Source organism: Somniosus microcephalus, chromosome 5 (genome assembly GCF_052327205.1).
Source record: "Somniosus microcephalus isolate GS21.2 chromosome 5, FLI_Smic_1.0, whole genome shotgun sequence".
NCBI classification, from domain to species: Eukaryota; Metazoa; Chordata; class Chondrichthyes; order Squaliformes; family Somniosidae; genus Somniosus; species Somniosus microcephalus.
Window position 1 is genome coordinate 203,661,379 of NC_140991.1, and position 20,898 is coordinate 203,682,276.

A 20,898-nucleotide genomic window follows, 5' to 3' on the forward strand; every position below is an offset into this window, starting at 1 on the left:
TATTGAGTTTGTGGTACACGAACTATTTGAGTCTGCATGCAGTTGCAGGCTCTGGCCACCTAATGTTGCTGTGGAGCCGCCTAAGTCTCTGAGTGTTCATTGTATCAGCCATCAGCCATGTGGGTATTGGGGAGGTAAGGAGGAATTTTTAAATTAAGTTTTCAAAAGAATTTGCCCTCTTAAAGGTTTTCCTGGGCTCCCATCCCAATGACTATCTTTCCTCATGGCACGTTCCCTCAACATCGGTCTTCCTGGCTTGCTATCTCCTGCCCCTCACTCGGTCTGCAAGGACATGGTTTTGCTCCACTTGCCATGGATTCTGCTACCACCACTGGCTCCTGCTCAGGCCAACACCACTCTCTTGCTTCCCCCCCCCCCCTCCACCGGCTTCTTCCTTTTGCTACCATTACCTGGGTGCCCTCCTATCTGCTGGCCTACATTGTGTCCACTGATTCACCCCACTGTCTCCTAGTGCAGCCTGCAGCCTGCCCGTCCCACCTCAAATATGCTCTGCCCCAACTGAGAAGCATTTTGGCCCCAGAAACTACCCCCCGGCCTCCCTCCCCCACCGACCATCAACAGAACTCCATTTTGACCTTGGAGTTCCTTCCCAAGCAACATTTTGGGCTTTCCCCCCTCCCACACTGAGCGTTTTCTTTTGGCTTCTCCTCACTTCCTCCCCAACTAAGAACATAGAATTAGGAGCAGGAGTAGGCCATATGGCCCTTCGAGCCTGCTCCACCATTCAATAAGATCATGGCTGATCTTCGACCTCAACTACACTTTACCATCCAATCTCCATATCCCTTGATTCCCCTAGAGTCCAAAAATCTATAAATCTCAGCCTTGAATATACTCAATGATTTAGCATCCACAGCCCTTTGGTGTAGAGAATTGCCAAGATTCACAACCCTCTGAGTGAAGAAATTCCTCCTCATCTCAATGGCCAACCCATTATCCTGAGATGATGCCCCCCTTGTTCTAGACCCTCCAGCCAGGGGAAACAACCTGTTAGCAGCTACCCTGTCAATCCCCCTCAGAATCTTATAGGCCCAGTTTACTCAATCTCTCCTCATAGGACAACCCTGTCATCCCAAGGATCAATTTAGTGAACTTTCATTGCACCTCCTTCAAGGCAAGTATGTCCTTCCTCAGATAAGGAGACCAAAACTGTGCACAGTACTCCAGGTGTGGTCTCACCAGAGCCCTGTACAATTGTAGCAAGACTTCCTTACTCTTGTACTTCAACCCCCTTGCAATAAAGGCCAGCATGCAATTTGCCTTCCTCATTGCTTGCTGTACCTGCATGCTAACTCTCTGTGTTTCCTGTACGAGGACACCCAAATCTCTCTGAACACCAACATTTAATAGTTTCTCACCATTTAAAAAAATTCTGCTTTTCTATTCTTCCTACCAAAGTGAATAACCTCACATTTCCCCACATTATACTCCATCTGCCACCTTATTGCCCACTCGCTTAACCTGTCTATATCCTTTTTCTAGCTCTTTGTGTCCTCCTTACAGCTTACTTTCCCACTGAGCTTAGTATCGTCAGCACTCGTTCCCTTCATCTAAGTCATTAATATAGACTGTAACTAGCTGAGACCCCAGCACTAATCCTTGCAGCACCCAACAACAACAACTTAATATATAGCACCTTTAACGTAGTAAAATGTCCCAAGGCGTTTCACAGGGGTATTATAAGACATAAAATTTGACACCCCACTAGTTACAGCCTGCCAACCAGAAAATTACCTGTTTATCCCTACTCTCTGTTTTCTGCCTGGTAACCAATCCTCTATCCATGCTACTATATTACTCCCAACCCCATGAGCCCTTATCTTGCGTAGCAACCTTTTACGTGGCATCTTATCGAATGCCTTTTGGAAATCAATCTAGGGAATTTTGGAAGATCACAACGAATGCATCCACTATCTCTGCAGCCACCTCTCTTAGAACCCTAGGATGTAGACATCAGGTCCAGGGGATTTGTCAGCTTTTAGTCCCATTAGTTTCTCAAGTACTTTTTCTCTACTGGTATTAATTACTTTAAGTTCCTCACTCTTATTAGCCCCTTGGTTCCCCACTATTTTTAGTATGCTTTTTGTGACTTCTACTGTGAAGACAGATACAAAAAAATAGTTTAAAGTCTCTGCCATTTCCTTATTCCCCATTATAATTTCATCTGCCTCAGCCTCTGAGGGACCAACACTTACTTTTGCTGCTCTCTTCCTTTTTACATACTTGTAGAAGCTCTTACAATCTGTTTTTATATTTCTTGCTAGTTTATTCTCATTCTATTTTCCCCCTTTTTATCACAACATTATAAGCCTCTTTTAATCAAATACTATCCTTAACTTCTTTAGTTAGCCACGATGGATCACTTTTCCCATGGAGTTTTTATTTCTCACTGCTTATCTATTGCCCTACCTTTTAATCTAATGTCCCAACCTATCTTAGCCAACCTGCCCCTCATACCTATGTAATTGGCTTTATTAAGTTTAAGACTCTTGTTTCGTACTTAAGCATTTCACTCAAACTCAACGTGAAATTCTGTCATTTTATGATCACTCTTCCCCAGATGATCCTTTACTATGAGATTACTAATTAACTCTGTGTCATTACATAATACAATATCTAAAATATCCTGTTCCCTAGTTGGTTCCATGATGTATTGTTCTAGGAAACTGTCTCGAATGCACTCCCTCTCTCCCTTCTTCTCTCACTATCCCACCCTCCTGATCTCTGCCTCTCCTCCTTCTCCATCTCGAATCTGTTTCTTCCATCTCCCTTGCCTTGGTCCAATTATGCCTCCACCCTCTAGCCCTTCTTGACCTGAATAGTGCTCTTGGTCTTGACTCTCTGTTTGCAACACCACATGAGATTGATTAGCAATATAAAAATAAGAACAGAAAGCATAGGGCCTGAATTCTGTTCATTTATTCCCCACCTTTTAACCCCACTTCACCTGAAGACTACATTTGCTCTTGGCTCCCCATGTGTTCACCACAGGAGGTTGACACACGCACATAGATGGATAGAAGATATCTGTGTACTTGAAGGAAAAGTAAGAAACCGAATGCAGAGCCACAATGCAGAGTATCTATTGAAAGTGGCCAGATTGGGATGTTGAAGTTCTTTCTCCCCATTATGATCTCAGAAGCCATGGAACCGAACAAGAGAAAAGAGATAGAAAGGTTTCAGTATTATTTTTAATCATTTTTGTTGCAAGCAGATATATCAGCTCCATTAAATATTTTTTGTGTTGGATAGAGACGACATTGTAATTGAGAAGAGGGAGAATTGTGAAAAAAAACTTAACAATGAAGTCACTGTAACCACCCCAAAACTTGTGTATCAATAAGTTGGTATTTAAAATGAATATTTACATCTGTCATTGTGAGTATTGTGTGATCTAAACAGAATACAGTGATCTAGATATGCAGGCTATGACCTACATTCTACTTACTGCATTGACTATGGCTTCATTGTTAGTGAGTTATCAATCATAATCCACAGCTCCTCCTTATGTATTCTCTGATACAAACCTGAATGCAGTTTTTGTCTTGCTCTAGTGCAAGTCTTTTGCATCTGATTAAAAAAAAAAATCTGTATTGAAAAGCTGACATTTTAATACAATATTAGTGCATATAGCTCCATTGGAGTCTCTCTGCATTTCAGGCGCAACCTGACACCAAAGCCTTGTCCTGTAGGAATGCCATTCATGTATTTTAGCTTTTTTTTCACTTCCATAATGATACAGTGTTTCTTCCATTCAAACTTGGACCTCTCTACATTTTTTTGAAATAATTAGCATTATTGATATCCAGGCTACAAAATGAGCTTTTAACAGTGTTTTCTTTTTGAGGGAAATATCTTAACTTTTCTTTTCGAAAGGGTTTGTGATTTTTAACAGCCATTTTGTGCCATCCCTTCTGAGGTCAGTGAAGACAGTGCCCTCTGACTCTTGAAATTCTGAATATGTGAACAGTGCAGTAGCTTTAACATTACTACAGAAATAACAAGTATTTTCAGAGAAGCATGCCAGTGTTATCTTAGTGTAAGCCATTATTATTTGTCTGCCTACTCTATCAATTATAATAGGCAGCGAAGTATGTTGTTATCTGAACAGTTGGGCTCTTTACTGGTTCCAGACAAAGACCATCTTCTCATTCATGGGCACAGCACACCTCAAACTGCCTTGACCATTACATAGAACTACAAAAAGCTATATGCATGACCATGCACACCATGTGGTCTATGACTGGTCCCCTTAGCCAGTGCACCCAGCCGCTACCTAAACTGGAGGGATGGCTAGAGCAAAAGATCAGCTTTATCTTGATGTACTGAGTTGTCTGTGATGATAAAGCTCTGTTGAGATCTGTGTGCATGTCTTGTTTGCTAGTCATTGCTAAGTGGCAATGCCTTGATTCTTAGGTTGTGTCTCTACTGGTGGCTGGACAGTCTGAAAGTTAGAGCAGTTTCTCTTTCTTCAGCTTTTTATATTTACTCAGCCAGGAACCCCTGCTGTTTAGAGTGGAAGACCCATGGCAGACCCACGATCTGGTGCTCCAATCCCATCCACCAAGGCGTTATGCTCAGAATACTTTGCGAGGGAGGACATTGAGAAATCATACATACTTTCTTGATGCCAATTTCAGTGTCAGCTGGCTTTGCGGAGAGCTGCCCGGCTTCCAATCCCAGGGCAGCCTATCCTTTTCTGTTTGGTGCCCTGGGGTGGCTTTTAGATTCATCTGAACTCTTCCTCCAAATATTTGACTCCATTTTGAATAGTGTGGGAAGAAGGGCCCAACAGGACTGTTCGTGGGTCTGTTGGATGTCTGCTACATTAACAACTCAGACTTGTTTATTCTTTCTTTAACTTGATTTTGCAACTAAGTGGTTTCAAACAATAAAATCCAGGCTTTTGCCTTTGCAGTATACACTTTATGAAAAACTGTTTGTCAAGGGGAGAAAACTGGAGCCCCATTCAGATTGTACCATGTTGCACACAGGTGACACAATGACAGTTTTTTTTATGTGATTTACGACATCTCACAATGTGTTAATAAACAATCGAATAAAGTCTGCCAAATCACTTTTCCATGATGATGATTCCCCTTTAAGTTCAGATTCCAACTATTGCTTAGCATAAAAAAAGAAACAAGACTCTTACTATTCAATCGTTTCTGCTCCTTTTCTGTTAAATAATTCCCATGTTAGGAGGCATTGCTGTAACCTACATTTTAAATCCAGATTGCGACTGTATGTAGATCTGAAACAATGGGGTTGCACTCAACTAGAAGGGGCGTTTTTAAAGGCTCGGTTCTCTGTTAATCAGATCGTTACCTTTTCTAAACTTAAACCCCAGCTGCAATTATTTCCGTGCTGTCTGTTTTACTGGTATGTTAGAGAAAGTAGAATGAAGCTCTAATAGTCACGGGAAACAAAGATAGCTTTTCTTCATTTTTAAACAAAACAATGAGTCAAAATAAAACCATTTTACCCACCGTGTAACTGATCAGAGATATATTAATTCCCAAAAGGTGTAACTTTTTGGGAGGACTGAATGTCCGTTGCCTGTGGTACCTCATTATTCTAGTTATGATTGGCCTATTGTAAAAGTACTTAGCATTCAAGTGAGATGGCAGAGTGAATTGGGCTCCTGCCTGCATCAGACTGAATGCAGGCTATTTCTTGGAGGAAATACTGCAGCCTTCTGGACTGCGTCTGTTTCTCGAGGGAGAGGCTGCCGAAGTCCCACCCACCAGCGAGAAGGAGGAGGAGGAGGGGTGGGGGTGGGGGGTTGAATGAAAGACAAGACAAGCCCTAAACACCATGTCACTCTGTGAAGGAGATAGCAGCAACAAGGCTGGAAGGCTGGTGGAAACACGGAAAGCTTAAGAGGAAGCCGGGACTGCAGAGATTTAAAGCCTGCTGTATTATCTTCCACAGCCTTCAAAGTAATTAGAGTTGCTGTGGGCACTATCAACTGACATTTTGGCAATCACACTTTTATCAAATAGCAAGGATTGTATACCCTTTTTATAAAGGAAGGACAAGCTCCGACAGAACTCTGAATCCAAAGGAAAAATCTTTCAGCTGTATTTAAACTGGCAAGCAGCAGAAGGCAGAGAAATCCCGAAAGCCTCATCAGTCATTGACACTGTCAGGAATAGTGGTTTAAGAGGAAGAAGGGCCTGGGGCACTACACGCTGTCAGCGAGTTCCCTGCATCGGAGATAAAGATTCCATCTACATGGGCAAACGTTTGGAACAGCAGCCAATGTACCCTCAGTACACTTACTATTACCCTCATTACCTCCACACAAAGGTACCGTACGCAAGCAGCCTGTCTGTGTGTGTTTTTTTCAATGTTTATACACATATATTTTATATACTTATTGAATGATGAATGACCAAGTCAACTACCGAGTACCGTGAATTATGTTCTTTTTTACCTCTCCTGAACAAAGTGTCCTGCAGGCAGAACTATTAGTCTAAATAGGTACTTGAAAGAGAAAGGTCTGTTGTTATATATCGCCTGTTTATAGGATTAACACTTTAAATGAAGCTAATTGAAACCTTTTTATTGCTCTTTTTATGAAAGAAAGATAGATTTAACTTGCTTTGATTAAAAAAAATTGTTTGCCTTTTTATTGAAGTATCCTGAGCGCTGCCAGTTGATTCCTCGGGTGACATGTCATTTACCTGTTAGTTGAGCTGCCGGGAAGGCCTGCGCGGTTTTCTTTTTTTTTGCTACAAATTTGACCGCAGCTGGTGACACTTTGATTTGATTTATAATTTTAATGCATTTACTTCCCTGTTGCCAGTGGCAACTCTTTTAGACAGTACATATTACATACTGCTTTTGGAAAGTCAGTCTGGCTTTGCTCATTGTACGATCCAGCTGGTTTTATTTCCCTCACTATTATACGGCGTTTTACAAGGTTTTTTTTCCCTTCAAGGTCGATTTCCAGAGAATGTGATCTCTGCGAGCGTTCAGCCTACACCCTGTTGGCTGCTTTGGGCTGGTGCTGGCTGTTACAGTGCCTGCAGTCCTGTGTTGTTAAAGCCTGGATAAAATATAGCAGTAAAATGTGCACTGTTTCAATCCTCCTTTATAATTGTATTTAAAAAAAAATTACTCACCGTTTTCTGTTTTTAAAATGTGAGAGCAGAACAAAAAAACCCACATGCGCCACAGTCCACAAAGTAACCGAGAGCGCATGTTAGCAGAGCAGAAGGAAAACATCTGGTTTTTATTAACTGGAAAGCTAGTCATCAGCTCCTGGGCCATTTTAATAATCCCAGCTGAGGTCCCAGTTCAACTACAATTGTAGAAGGGCTTGGTTTGGATCTGGGATCCTTCTTTCCCAGCCCCCTTCCTGGGAATAGGGAGACTCTTACTCACTTCAGTAGTTTGAACACAGACTGCTTTTAAATATAAGAATCTGGCACTATCTGACCGGCAGCAGAGAATAACAGTTACATTTTGTCATTATTTCACCATTTTTGGTGATTAGTGACTGTGAAGCCTTCGATATGTGTGATGCTAATTTTAAGCAACCTGCCATCAGCCCCCGGTTCCTAGTCATTTCTTTTTGAAACATTTTTTGGTGGACACGGTTTTGTTACTTGAACAGTAAAACCTGTTCTTCCAGGCAGTGGTTATGCCTTGATTAGATTCCCTAGCCTAATTAAAGGAGCTATTTTTTTGTATGTTACTCCAGTCACTGTAAGTAAATACGTAGTGTTTTTCTTCAGCTCTTTTTGATTGAATGCTACTGACAGGCTAAAAACCTGAGAGAGCAGTTGTGCAGCACAGTTTAGACAGCATGGTTTAAATTGTAAGTAAGCTGGCTTTTAGAGGTCAAGAATGATTTGCAATGAAGAACATTGAGAATCTCCTTGCACTTGTATTAAAGGCACACATCTGAAAATACACCAAATGTGAACTGTGTTACATTTATTTGCACATGAACCCCAGATTTCTGCAGTACACTACCTCTAAAGAATGGGTGTTTTAATGTATGCATGCAATTGAAGACTATGAGTTGATAATACCTGAAATATTATTTTGAACAATATTCTTATGCATTTTTGGAAACATAAAATCGATTTTAAAATGAACATCTAATGTTAAATGACTGGTGCAACATTCATTGAACAGCCTGTTTTAATTTTTTTAAATCTATAAAGTATGTTTCCATATGTAGGACAGTATCCATCACTCTCAGTTTAAAAAAAATAATTTTATAATGTCGGTTTGAAAGAAGATAGAGTTACAAATTCCTCCTCCCCTTCCCCTGGGGTTTACAGTAACGCTGGTTTTGCACACTGCTTGTCTGGACTGTGGTGTTCCAGTTCTGTGATTCAGCCTGTGTACTGTAGCAAAGCAAAACCAATGATAACTATTGATTCAAAATGGAATGTGAGTTCTCTACAAGTGCGCTGCTTTCTGATTTGATGTCCAGTGATTTGCTGTGGTCTGACATTGGCATGTTGAAGTTGATGTCAGTTAATAGTACCCATTTAGCTGGTGTTTCTAGTAGGACAGTAGGTTCGGCCATTTTGCAACATGTATAAACTGAATCAGTCACAGAACAGTTTTGCCATGGACTGATGACAGTCAAATTAAGGATAGTTTAGCGTTTTGTCTTGGACCCATGTTCATTCCCATAAAGCAGTAGGGGCTTTATTTTTCAATTTGGGCATGATACTTCAGGAAAAAAATCAGTCTGATGCTGCCTTGCAACTTTGTGACCTTTGTTAGTGGTCTTGTTTATAGATACCCTGTAATAAAGCCAAAGTCACAACACTGTCATTTTAATACAGGCCAATGTGCAAGCTAATTCTATAATGAGATTGCCATTCTAAAGTGGTCAGGGCTCCCAGCTCCTGATTTTGTCTTTTAACGAAATATTCCAACACATTCTTGTAGAGCATTAAACAGCTTCCTGTGTACTCTCCTGAGTACTGTTTTGGATAATCTAAACACGGCCTAAAAAGGTATAGAAGCATTGCAATTGTGGTGCTGTTTTGCTAAATAAATAAATGCAGTCTGTTTCATAGCCAGTTATTATTCCAAGTCAATTTACACTGGAAAACATCATTGCTTCATGCTGGCATGTTTGCACGAGCTGAGGGGAGTGACCTAGGCCAACAGTGGTGTGGGGTGTGTGGGGAGGGGTTAGATATTCCATGCTGAACAAATTCTAGGCCACATTTTCTTGTGTTAACTGGGAGTCCTAACTTGTAAGATTTAAAATTATTTAATAGAGATGAGACAGACTATCGAGTAGGATTGTTAGGAACATGTGATCCTGTTTCTGATGAGTTCAAATGTCATATTTTGAGGTGAGTTTAAAAGCAGAAAAAAAACCTGCAAATGCTGAAAATCTGGAATAAAATCAGAAACTGCCGGAAATACATCCTAAACAAGAGTACTAAAGGTCTGCATCTGAAACATTAACCAATCCACAGGTACTGATGGACATGCTGTGTATTTGTAGAATTTTCTATTTTTATTGAAGATCAGGCATGCCATCTAATCACTAACTTAGACCATGTTATTGAACATTTTAAACCGTTCCAAAGTCAGGACAAGAGCCGCTGTAACATCAGCGAGTTTGCTGGTCCATGGTAAGATGGTGGTGCAGTGTCATTACCAGGGATGAATCACTGCATTGTGCCCCTTTCCTCTAAATTTACAAAGTCTTTGGTCTTGCTAATCTGACCTTTCTGTCGACTTCCAATCTGTCAATTTGACTTGCATTGCCCAGAGAGGTTGGGAGACTGACATTGAAAAGTTAGTGAATCAAAACTGTATGTACTCAGAATTTTAAAAAAACACTTGTTGCACAGACACCCTGTCTAATGTGAAGCTAATGCACAAAAAGTGTCAATGTGTCTGTGCCGGCTATGATTTGATTTTACAACCTGTGCCACTTCTGTAGTGTCAAGTCACTGAAGACCCCCTATTGTCTGCTCATTTCGCAGTCTGATTACTTTTTACCACATTTGCTGTATTCCCTACTCCACCATCTGGACTCACAGAAGGGTCTTGGTGCAGGGATTCCAAATACCAGCCAACCTGACAAGACTCCATTGCCTTGTGTTATTCAGATTGTGTTTAGTGCCGAGTGTGGAGCTAGGGTCAGATGGAGGGAGCAATTCATCAAGCAAGCATAAATTCCAAACTGCCTTCTCTAGCCATCTGCAGCCTGGAGTGCAGCCAGGACTGGACAGGACACAGAGATGCTCTCTACCTATATACTCAGTATTACAGTAACATATAAGCACATTATCTCCAGGACTGATACTTCCACATTCAAACACTTTACTGTCAACACGTAGGAAGGTCACTCTTAACTTCTAAAATTAAAGGTTGAAAAATACAAAACCACAGTATTTATAAACTGCGCACGATTAATTGTAAAATAAAAATACAAAACCTTTTTATTGCCACTATTTCCTGTTTTGAAGGGGAGGATGGGATGGGTCGGAATGTTCTCTGCAGTCAGTGATGGTGTTTGAATTTATTGTTTGATGGAAAATATTCTGAGACGAGAAGGATGAGAATTTTTTTTAATTCCATTTTGATCTATAGGATTGTATGAGGCTGATCTGGGTTGGAGGGTGTATATTTAGCAAATTAAAAGACTTTAGATATTTGTTTAAAAACACGTTCGACTCTATCATTCATCCGTTACATGCAGGAGACACTTGAGGAACAATGTTTTATTCTACAATTTTGCACGTTTTCTTCCCCTCACACATGTAAAAACTACTTCCCTCCTATTTCTAACTTCCTGTTAAAATTGATTTTAAAAAGTGCCTTCCCTCCCAACACATCAATGACAGATACAACAGAAATGGAAGCTGCTTTTTGGTTGGTTTATAGATGTGTGGGGTTTTAAACATAGAAACATAGAAGATAGGAGCAGGAGTAGGCCATTCGGCCCCTCGAGCCTGCTCCGCCATTCAATGCGATCATGGCTGATCATCCAAATTCAGTACCCTGTCCCTGCTTTCTCCCCATATCCCTTGATCCCTTTAGCCTTAAGAAATATATCCAACTCCTTCTTGAATATATTTAATGAATTGGCCTCAACTGCCTTCTGTGGTAGAGAATTCCACAGGTTCACCACTCTCTGGGTGAAGAAATTCCTCCTCATTTCTGTCCTAAATGGCTTACCCCTTATCCTTTTGCCTTCTTAACCGCCTGCTACACCTGCATGCTTACCTTCAGCGACTGGTGCACAAGGACACCCAGGTCTCGTTGCACTTCCCCTTCTCCCAATCTATTGCCATTCAGATAATAATCTGCCTTCCTGTTTTTGACACCAAAGTGGATAACCTCGCATTTATCCGCGTTATATTGCATCTGCCATGCTTCTGCCCAATCACCCAACCTGTCCAAATTATCCTGGAGCTTCTCGGCATCCTCCTCACAGCACCTTGTAGATTTTTAAAAGTGATGAAAAGGAGAAATATGATGAATGGGCATTCAACGTATCAAGCTGGTGATTTCTGGTCTTGATAATCGCTACAAAGTTATAGAGGCAGAAATTACGGTCCCTTCGGGTGAGTACGCGCTGTGTACTCACCCGTAGGGACATCAGAAATGCCAGTTTCAGGAATGCACTGCGCATGCGCTGGAAACCGGCATTTCCGATCTGTCAAGAAAGATGACAGATCCTCCGGCTGCCCAGGAGAAGGACCTCTGCGGGGGGAGAGTTCCGTTTTTTGGAGACCCTCCGTCCACTGAAAACACTTACAATTCTTGTGCCTGTAAAAGGCTAAGAGTTGAAGAAAGTAAAAAAAAATGTTTCCACTGATTTATCATTTTAAAATACTTTAAAGAAAGGTAAGTTTATTTTTAGTCCCGTTAAAAACTTTAATTATTTTTTTCAAAAATTTAAATTTTTGAAAAAAATAGTTAACTTATGTAATTTATAGTCATTTTAAAAATGTGATTTAAAAAAAAATTATTTGAAGTTTTACTTGAGTTTTGAGGATGATCTCTATTCATAAATTTGACAGGTCTTCCTGTCAAATTTATGAATGGAGATTCCCTGCTCTGATTGGCTCCCCATGGCCCACGTGATCGCAGGGACGCTGCGAACTACCTGCGCCCGGGATACGCGTGCCCTGCACACCGGCAGTTTGAAGAGGCACGGCAACGAAATTCTGCGCCTCCCGGGAGCCCTTCGGTCCTGGCGGAGATTTTTCCAAATCGCAGCCCTCCGCCCGCGGGAGGGCTGCGAACGGAATTTCTGGGCCATAAAATGCAAGACCTGTAACCGAAGACAATGTCGGTGTGAATTTTAAATTTGCATTGTACAGCCTGTGTTCTTTTACAAAAATAAATTGATTCTGAGATTTCTGTGCTTTGACTCTTGTGGGAATTTTTATAATCACATTATCTCCTTCAGACAGAATGGTAGACCAGCCTTGGGTGGGGAGGGGACAGAGACATCTTCCAAACACTTCTGTGATTTGTGTCCTCAGCATGGAATGCTTCTGATTCCATCAGGGACTGTACTTAGAAACGCAGATAACAAAGTTGCAAGAAATTTATCCATGACTGTGACAAGTAAATTTGAGTGTCAGGTGGCCTTGGGATCAGTGGAGAATCTTAAAAATTCACCATGGAGAAAAGTCAATGGCTGGAATTTTCATGATGCCATACGTGCAGGTTTGGAGGTGGGTCGGGTGTAAAAGTTGCAAAAAATGGGAGCACGTTGAGAACCCGCCGTCATTTTCAGCAAAGATTTAGGTGTCTACAGTTTGCAAGTCTTTTCTGCAACTTCAGAAGCCACTCTCACCTCATTGCTACTAACTATCACACCATTGACAGATTGCTTTGCTGATCTCTAATTGACCTGCCATCTATTACATGAGCATGGGTGCCATTTATACTGTCCCACCTTGGTCCTCAGAATCAGACCAAGATGAACCCCAACACCAGCAGCAGCAGGCACACCAGCAGTAGCAACAACAACAACCTTCTCCTCAACTACCTGATGCTCCACAGGACAGAGGGCATCAGCACAGGGCTGCAATGCGCCGGAGGCAATACCCCCAACACAGGGTATACAGGCGAAGGATGAGCTTCCTCAACATGACTGAACAGCAGTGCCAAAGGAAGCTCAGGCTATCGTGCCAGGTCATTTCAGACATTTGCAGCTTGCTGGAACAAGAGCTGCAGCCCAGAGCACCTGGCGGACACTCCTTACCAGTGGCTGTCAAAGTCACCAGCACCCTCAACTTCTTCGCCTCAGGCTCCTTCCAGGGATCTACAGCAGATATTCGCAGCATCTCCCAGTCAGCCGCCCACAGATGCATCACAGGTCACCGATGCCATCTTTGACAAGTCAGACAATTATATCACATTTGCCACTGATGAAGCCAGTGTTACTGAGCGGGCGCTTGACTTTGCCACTCTGGCTGGCTTCCCACAGGGGCAGGACATCATCGACTGCACACATGTGGCCATCAGGGCACCCCATCATCACCCAGGTGTGTTTGTGAACTGCAAGGGCTTCCACTTCCTCAATGTGCAGCTCGTCCGCAAACCTAGGAAGAGCATCATTCATGTATGCGCCAAATTCCATGGCAGCTGTCATGACTCTTTCGTCCTGAACCAGTCCACCCTCCCGCAGCTATTCGCACCTCCAAACAGACTTTCTGGCTGGCTATTTGGAGACAAGGGCTATTCACTGAAGACGTGGCTCATTACAGCATTGAGGACACCAAGTACTGAGGTCCAGGAGTGCTTTAATGAGAGCCACATCTCCACCAGATGTGTCATAGAGCAAACAATAGGCATGCTGAAGATGCGCTTCAGATGCCTTGACAGATCTGGAGGAGCCCTTCAGCACGCACCAGCCAGGGTCTCCAGAATCATCCTGGTCTGCTGCGTGCTGCACAACATAGCGCAGCAGCGAGGATTAGAGCTGCATGAGGAGCAAGGCACTGAGCGCACAGCCTCTTCAGAGGAGGAGGAGCATCAGCTGGAAGACGACGAGGAGGAGTAGGAGCTGGAGGAACCTGCGGTAAAGATGCTAGCAGCACTGGAGCACATTGCTGCCCGGGGTGCCAGGGATGGCCTCATCATGGCCAGATTTACTTAAATTCATGCATTATACCCAAATGGTTTCCATATGCTGCGCCAGGTTCCCGCCTCCCCAACAACACCATAAAGCATCCCTTTCACTCCCCAACAGCACCATAAAGCATCCCTTTCACTCTGACAGCCATGGCTGGAGGTAACGTTATGTCTCACCATTCACTCCAACTCACTAAGCCACTTCCAAAGTAGCATATAAAAATGGTCCTGACCAGAAAGTGGTGAAAATAAATAGTTTAGTATGTGTCATAACAGTAACAGAACCTTAACAAGAGCACTTCTTTAAACACCCAAGTGACTACCCTTGTGCATCTACTTGTGTGTCATTTTTGTTTGTGCGTGCTTCTACGAGGTGCACCCTGTGTTGCATCAGCAGAGGTAGATGCAGGCTGCTCACTTCCCTGATGCGATTGCGTAGACACTTTTGGCGGATGTCCCCTGCGTTTTGGAGCCTCTAATGGCCCCGCCAAAGCCTGCTGCTCCTGCGACTGGGCAAGGGCAGACTCGGCCGTCGTGATCCAAGGAGGTATCTGGGGCTCTGACTGGGTTGGGGGCGGGGGGGGCAGGTGACAACGGGGGAGAAGTGCGAGCGCTTTGAGAGGAGACCCCAATTCCATGTCCCCTTTCACCATCAACCCTCTCATGGGCCACCTGCACTTTCCTGCTAGCAAGGAGCTGGAGAGCAACTTGCTGCACATCAGTGGGGCCATGAGGACCCAAGTCTACATTTACACCCCTCCTAGATAGGAGGTCTATGAGCCTCTGCCATCTGTTGTCCATAGATAGCATGTGCTCGTGAGTGGAGCATTAGCTGCTCCATGCAGGTGGCCATCCTTTCCATGGAAGAGACTACAGTTGCCATCACCTGCGACACGGTGGTGTTCATGTTGGAGATGGACTCCTCCATTCTCTGAACACTTGCAGACATCGCGGCCGCCTGTCAAAGCCTCCTGCACTTCTTCCTGCACCTCCAGGATCACCCTCTTTCTGTATGGCCCCTGAGACTCAGCGTCCGCATGCAGCTGAGCAGAGCTGGGAGCGTCCTATGCCTTCCGGCGAGGAGTCTCCACTGCTGTCCCTGTCTCCACCATCTTCTCTTGCTCATTTGTGAGTTGGGAGACACCAGGTGACAACACTACTCTGTGTTGCGTAAGACCCACCGAGGTGTGTGTATCTGCGCTGGTGCTGGGTGCGCTTAGGTCTGGTGACGGTGCGCCCTCAGTGGCTGGAGGCTCCTCTGAGGAGTCGTCTTCCTCCTCTGGCTGGACAGCCGGGGGGCCGGGAGTGAGGGGGGGGTGCTTTTGATAGACCTGTGGGAGAGTAAAGAGATGAGTTAGAAATGTTATATTAAGAATGGGTAACGTTACCAATATGCACATGATGACCATTCACTGGCTGCTGACATCAGTGCCCATATGAGTGCTGTATACCCTGAGGCTTTATGAGATGTAATTCTGTCACCAGGTTGCTGAGAGGCCGCCCTCTCTCTGTCTCCCACCGCCAGCAGCTGCACAACTCCTGACACCTCCAGGGCGACCTCCTCTGCTGCTGTCAAACTGGCGAAGGATGGAGGGCCACCTCCGGTTCTCTCCCTCTCCCTCTTGCTGTGCGCTCATTTCTCCTGCAAGGATGGAAAGAAGAGAAGTTTAATGAGAGTAATGGCATGAGTGTAAGGAATGTGTGGGTTACGTATTTAGAGGGTGACAATGAGGGAGTGTGGTGCCGATGCCAAAGTGCCAATGCCACGTGGCCTCCTTGTGTGATGTTAGTTGGTATGATTGCACTAGGATGAGGGTGAGTGTGAGGGGTGGTTAGTCAGATGGGGATGTGATAATGTAGATAGAGTGAGAGGGATGGGTGGACGTGCAAGGTATGTTGGTGTGAGTAAGGATGTGCAGGAACTGGCATGGGAAAGCAGAGTGATGGGGATGTGATGAGAGGCACAGCAGGATGAAGCTGAGTGTGACTTTGTACTCACCTTTCCTGATCTCATGAGATTATTGAAGCGCTTCTGGCACTGCACCCAGGTCCTCCTTGCCACATCCCTGCTGTTAACCTCCTCTGCAATTTGGATCCAGGCTCTTTTAGTCTCCTGGGGAGGTCCCTTCCGCCCATCAGCAGGGAAGAGGACTTCCCTGCATGCTCTGACTCCCTCCGTAAGAATATGTAGGGAGTCATCTGAAAACCTGGGTGCAGCCCTCTGACTCTGTGAAGCCATCTCTGCAAGGCTGAACAATAACCAGACCGTGCAATATCCTCCCTGCACACTCCTGGATGAACCTTTAAATGCAATGTGGCCAAGGCTCCTTTAAATTTCCCGCTGGAAGTTAATCATTGATGATGTCATCAGACCGGCACCATTTAGTCGGGCCAGGAAACGCGCATGAAAGTCACTCTGAGGAGCGGGATGATAACACGGTTCCGACTCGCCACGCCAACCAGCTGCACCCAACCCGTCAGAGGAGCTTGAGGAGGGCCGGAGGAGCAGGGGGTGGGGGTTCGGGATCGATCAGAGTGCCAGAGGAGTGGTGGAGGGGCGGTCGGGACCAATTGGGGGCCGGAGGAGCAGGGGGTGGGGATTCGGGATCGATCAGAGTGCCAGAAGAGTGATGGAGGGGCAGTGCCGGGTGAGCATCGGAGAGCCGGAGGAGCAGGGGGCGGGGTGCCGGATGAGCATCAGAGGGCCGTGAGTGGCTGAATGGGGGGGGGGGGGCAGGGTTGGGTGATCATCGGTGGGCCGGAGGAGAATGGGGGGGATCGGAGGCCTCGTGGGGGGTCTCTGATTGCAGGGGGTGGGTTAGGCAGGGTCGCTGAATCCAGGAGGTAAGTGTAAAGGCATTTACCTCTGGAGCCAGCAGTCCTCGCCTTCCATTAGCTGGCAGATTTCATGAGGCCTGCAAAACCCGACCAGTCACAGTTAAATTTAAAATCATGGTTAAATTTGAGGCACGCCTGAAAGGATTATTACTAGTCCTAGCCCCTTTCGGGCTACCCCAGATTAGGCGTATTCCCCAGACTCTTAGGGGGAGAAATTCAGTTGTGAGCGCCACCGTTAGCGCCTTAAGAGGGCGATAAGTGGGGCGCTAACCAACTAGCGCCCGGGCGCGGCGAGACCTGCGCCTCTCGCGAAATTGAGCGGACATTTAGCGGCGGCGCTAAACCCTACCGCCCGCTCTCCTGCGCACGCAGATCTTGACGTCATTCCAGAGTGCAACGCCCTTGGGGCGCCCCGGACTGGAAATTCAGTGGCGCCCCCCTCCTTTCCGCCTGTCGCTACCAACGACAGGTTGACTGGAACGCTTCCCAGTCGCTGTGGGGCTGGGGGGACACTATTTAAAGGGGGCTCTTCCTGTCTTCTGAGTGGTAGCCATTTTTGGACCACTCGTTCTGAGAGAGAGAGAGAGAGATTTGCAGAGAGACAAAGGGAGAAAGAGAGACTTCTGCATTGAGTCAACGCTGTCTGAGGTAGTTTTGGCTTCTGCCCATAACTTTGTAGTTGCTTTGCTTTTTCAGCAGCATAACTTTGATTGCCCACATATTATGGGGGCTGCAATGGATGGGAACATCGTGCTTCTCCATCACATTGAGAGGGCACAGAGACGCAGAGATAGAGTGGCAATCATGGCCAGACGGAGGAGGGCCAACAGGCGTCGGTACAGGAGAGCTTACCGTCCCAGGGTTTTTCGACAACAGTTCTCATACATCAATATGTCTGAGGAGCAGTGTTTGCGAAGGTTGCGATTCAGCAAGGAGGTGGTCACTGAGCTCTGCCACCTCCTCCAGCCAGATCTGCAACCTCAACTGAGGAGCAGGACATCTCTGTCGGTGGCAGTGAAGGTAACAGTGGCTCTCAACTTTTATGCCACCAGCTCCTTTCAATCTGCTACTGGGGACATTGCCAATATCTCCCAGTTCGCGGTGCATTGCTGCATCCGTCAAGTCACAAATGCCCTCGTTAAAAGGAGACGAGAGTACATCTCTTTCCCGATGACCCCGGACAAGCAGGAAGATCGCACAGCGGGCTTTGCAAGAATAGCGGGCTTCCCCATGGTGCAGGGCGCCATTGACTGCACCCATGTGGCTTTGCGGGCGTCGTAAGAAAATGCCGAGGATTTCCGCAACCGAAAGGGCTTCCATTCCTTGAACGTCCAGTTGGTCTGTGACCACAGACAGCTGATACTCGCTGTTAATGCCCACTTTCCAGGCAGCAGCCACGATGCCTCCATCCTGCGCCAGACTTCTGTGGCAGACCTTTTTGAGGCCCCGCTTCACCCAGGAGGCTGGCTTCTCGGGGACAAGGGCTATCCTCTGTGCACCTGGCTGATGACCCCGCTCCGTTCGCCCAGTACCCCTGCAGAAGAACGATACAACGAGAGCCATCAAGCTACCAGGAACATCGTTGAGCACACAATTAGCATGCTCAAGCAACGGTTTCGCTGTCTGGACCACTCTGGAGGAGCCCTGCAGTACTCACCTGAGCGAGTCTCCCACTTCGTTGTTGTGTGCTGCATGCTGCATAACCTGGCAATCCTCAGAACCCAGCCAATGCCAGCGGACCTTGGAGCACCAGCAGAGGAGGAGGAGGAGCAGCAGCACCAAGACGGGAGGGAGACACAACGTGCAAGGGCCGTCCGTCAAAGGCTTATAGCAAGTCGCTTCTAGGCCCCCTCTGAGGGAATGGCTTCTGCCATTCAAAGAACCTGAATGGAACCATGCCGCAACCCCTAAGCCGGTCAAGGCAACAATGAGTGCAAAGAGCAAACATGCACATTTTGAATAAAGACACTTCTTTATTAACAAAACTGTGTATCCTTCCCGCATGACAAAGTAATAGAAAGAAACACACAAAGAAACAGTCAATCACATAACTGGCTCTCACAACCTGGAGACAATGTCCAAAACAGTAACAAAAATATGACCACGATCCTTGGCCTTCAAAAAAACAATGAACCACATTTTGCCACACCTTCTACTTTTTGCCCTTCGAGGGTGATCTGCTTCCCTTGCGAAATTGCCCCCTTCCCACCCTGCAGCTCCTCCGCACTGGGACCCCAGTGGCTGCATCAAGGCTGGGAGAAGGCTGCTGAGTGTCAGAAACCGAGACTGCAGATGCCCTTGAGGGATGGCCTGGACCAGCTCTGGGCCTGGAGGGCCCGGCTGCTGACTGCTCCAACTCTGCATGGGCGGCAGCAGTCTGTCCTACAGGTGGTGGCAACTGCAGTGGAGAAGTGACAGTGCTGGCAGCAGGAATGCTGTCATCCTGAGAGAGGACAGCAACTCCCCGCTCGACCGACACACTGGCACTCCCACGGGGCAGCACTTCAGCATGCGCAGCAATCTGCGGGAGCACAGATTGCTGGCTTGCTGCGGCGCGGGGAGGGCCCCGGGGAAACCTGCCCGATCCAGCGAGGGTGACATCAGTTAGTGCTTGCGTGGCCTCAATCTGCGTCTGCATGAGACCAGCCACTGACTGCATTGCAGCACTTAGCATTTGCGTGGCAGATGCTTGTGCTGCACCGAAGTCCTGGACACTCCTTGCCAGTGACTCAATGGATTCGGGCATCCTTGCCACTGCAGCCATGAGCTCAGTGTGTCTTTGCTCCGCCTGGGTGCTCATTTCAGCGAGGAGCTGCACCTCTTCTGCGCTCACTGTAGCAGGACTGGAGGCCATACTCTCCCTCTGGGGAGAAGGCCCCCGAGCTTCCCTACCCCCCTTGCGTTGCTGCAGCTCGCTGGGTCCTGGAGCTCTACCCTCATCAGACCATTCCCCTCCGCTCCCCTCCAGGGAAGGCGTGTCCCCAGTATGGCCATGGGCTGCCTCGGCAGAGGGTTGCGCTGACGGTCCAGCTTCCTCTTCCTCCTCGCCTTCAGATTCACTCCCAGTGGCAGCTTGAGGGCCCACCTCCTCACCTGGTGAATCAGCATCTGTAAGCAGGGAGGTACAAGAGTGGCTTTAGCATGAGGACAGGGTGGCAGCAAGGGAGGAATGAGTGCAGCGATGTACTGATTTGAATCGAGAGTGTCAAAGGATGCTGTTGTGAGGAACAAGTGGAAGGAGAGAGGTCAAAAAGGTGATGACCTTACCATTGCTGGCCAGAACAGGGTCGGCGTCTCCAGTGGCGACAGGGCCAAGCATCCGGCTTGCCACAATCCGGTGGACTCGCTGCTCTAGATCGGTCAGGGTTTGAAGGTGAGGCCGGCCTCCCCCGGTCCGTTGCTGCTGTCTCCTATTATGCGCCAGCTTGCCCTGCAAGAAAAAGGACAGGGTCTGAGTAAAGATGCAGCCATGATCTTGGCTGAAATGCCTCCCATGGTCGAATAGCCCTTACTGCGTGCAGCCATGATCTTGGCTGAAATGCCTCCCATGGTCGAATAGCCCTTACTGTGTGCAGCCATGATCTTGGCTGAAATGCCTCCCATGGTTGAATAGCCCTTACTGTGTGCAGCCATGATCTTGGCTGAAATGCCTCCCATGGTCGAATAGCCCTTACTGTATGCAAAGTGCTGAATGTGCGTGTGAGTTTCCTGAAAGGGCCAAAGGTGTTGGAGGAGTGCTGGGCATTGGGGCTTTGAAGACCCTTTGGCCATAAAGCGAGGTTGAGATGGAGGGATGAAGAGGTTTCTGAAAAAGGCACTCACCCTGACGACCCGAGTGAGGTCGTTGAACTTCTTCCTGCATTGCACAGGGGTCCTAGGCACCATGCTGCTGGAGGTCGCTCTGTGAGCCACCTCCCTCCAAGCTTTTCGGTACTCGCTGGGCAG

General features: G+C 46.4%; 1 protein-coding gene across 10 annotated transcripts in view; it reads left to right on the top strand.

The window, feature by feature from the left end:
- LOC147117523 (RNA-binding motif, single-stranded-interacting protein 3) overlaps positions 1-20,898 on the top strand; it is a 2,125,417-nt gene that overhangs the window by 1,185,207 nt on the left and 919,312 nt on the right. The window contains exon 1 of one of the 10 annotated variants that reach the window (XM_085988583.1): positions 5,802-6,333. The exons of the other annotated variants lie outside the window; for them this stretch is intronic. Within the exon in view, the coding sequence (XP_085844709.1) occupies positions 6,259-6,333 (75 nt within the window). The 5' untranslated portion in view covers positions 5,802-6,258. Of the gene's footprint in view, positions 1-5,801; positions 6,334-20,898 lie in introns of those variants that run through there. 10 annotated transcript variants of the gene reach the window in all.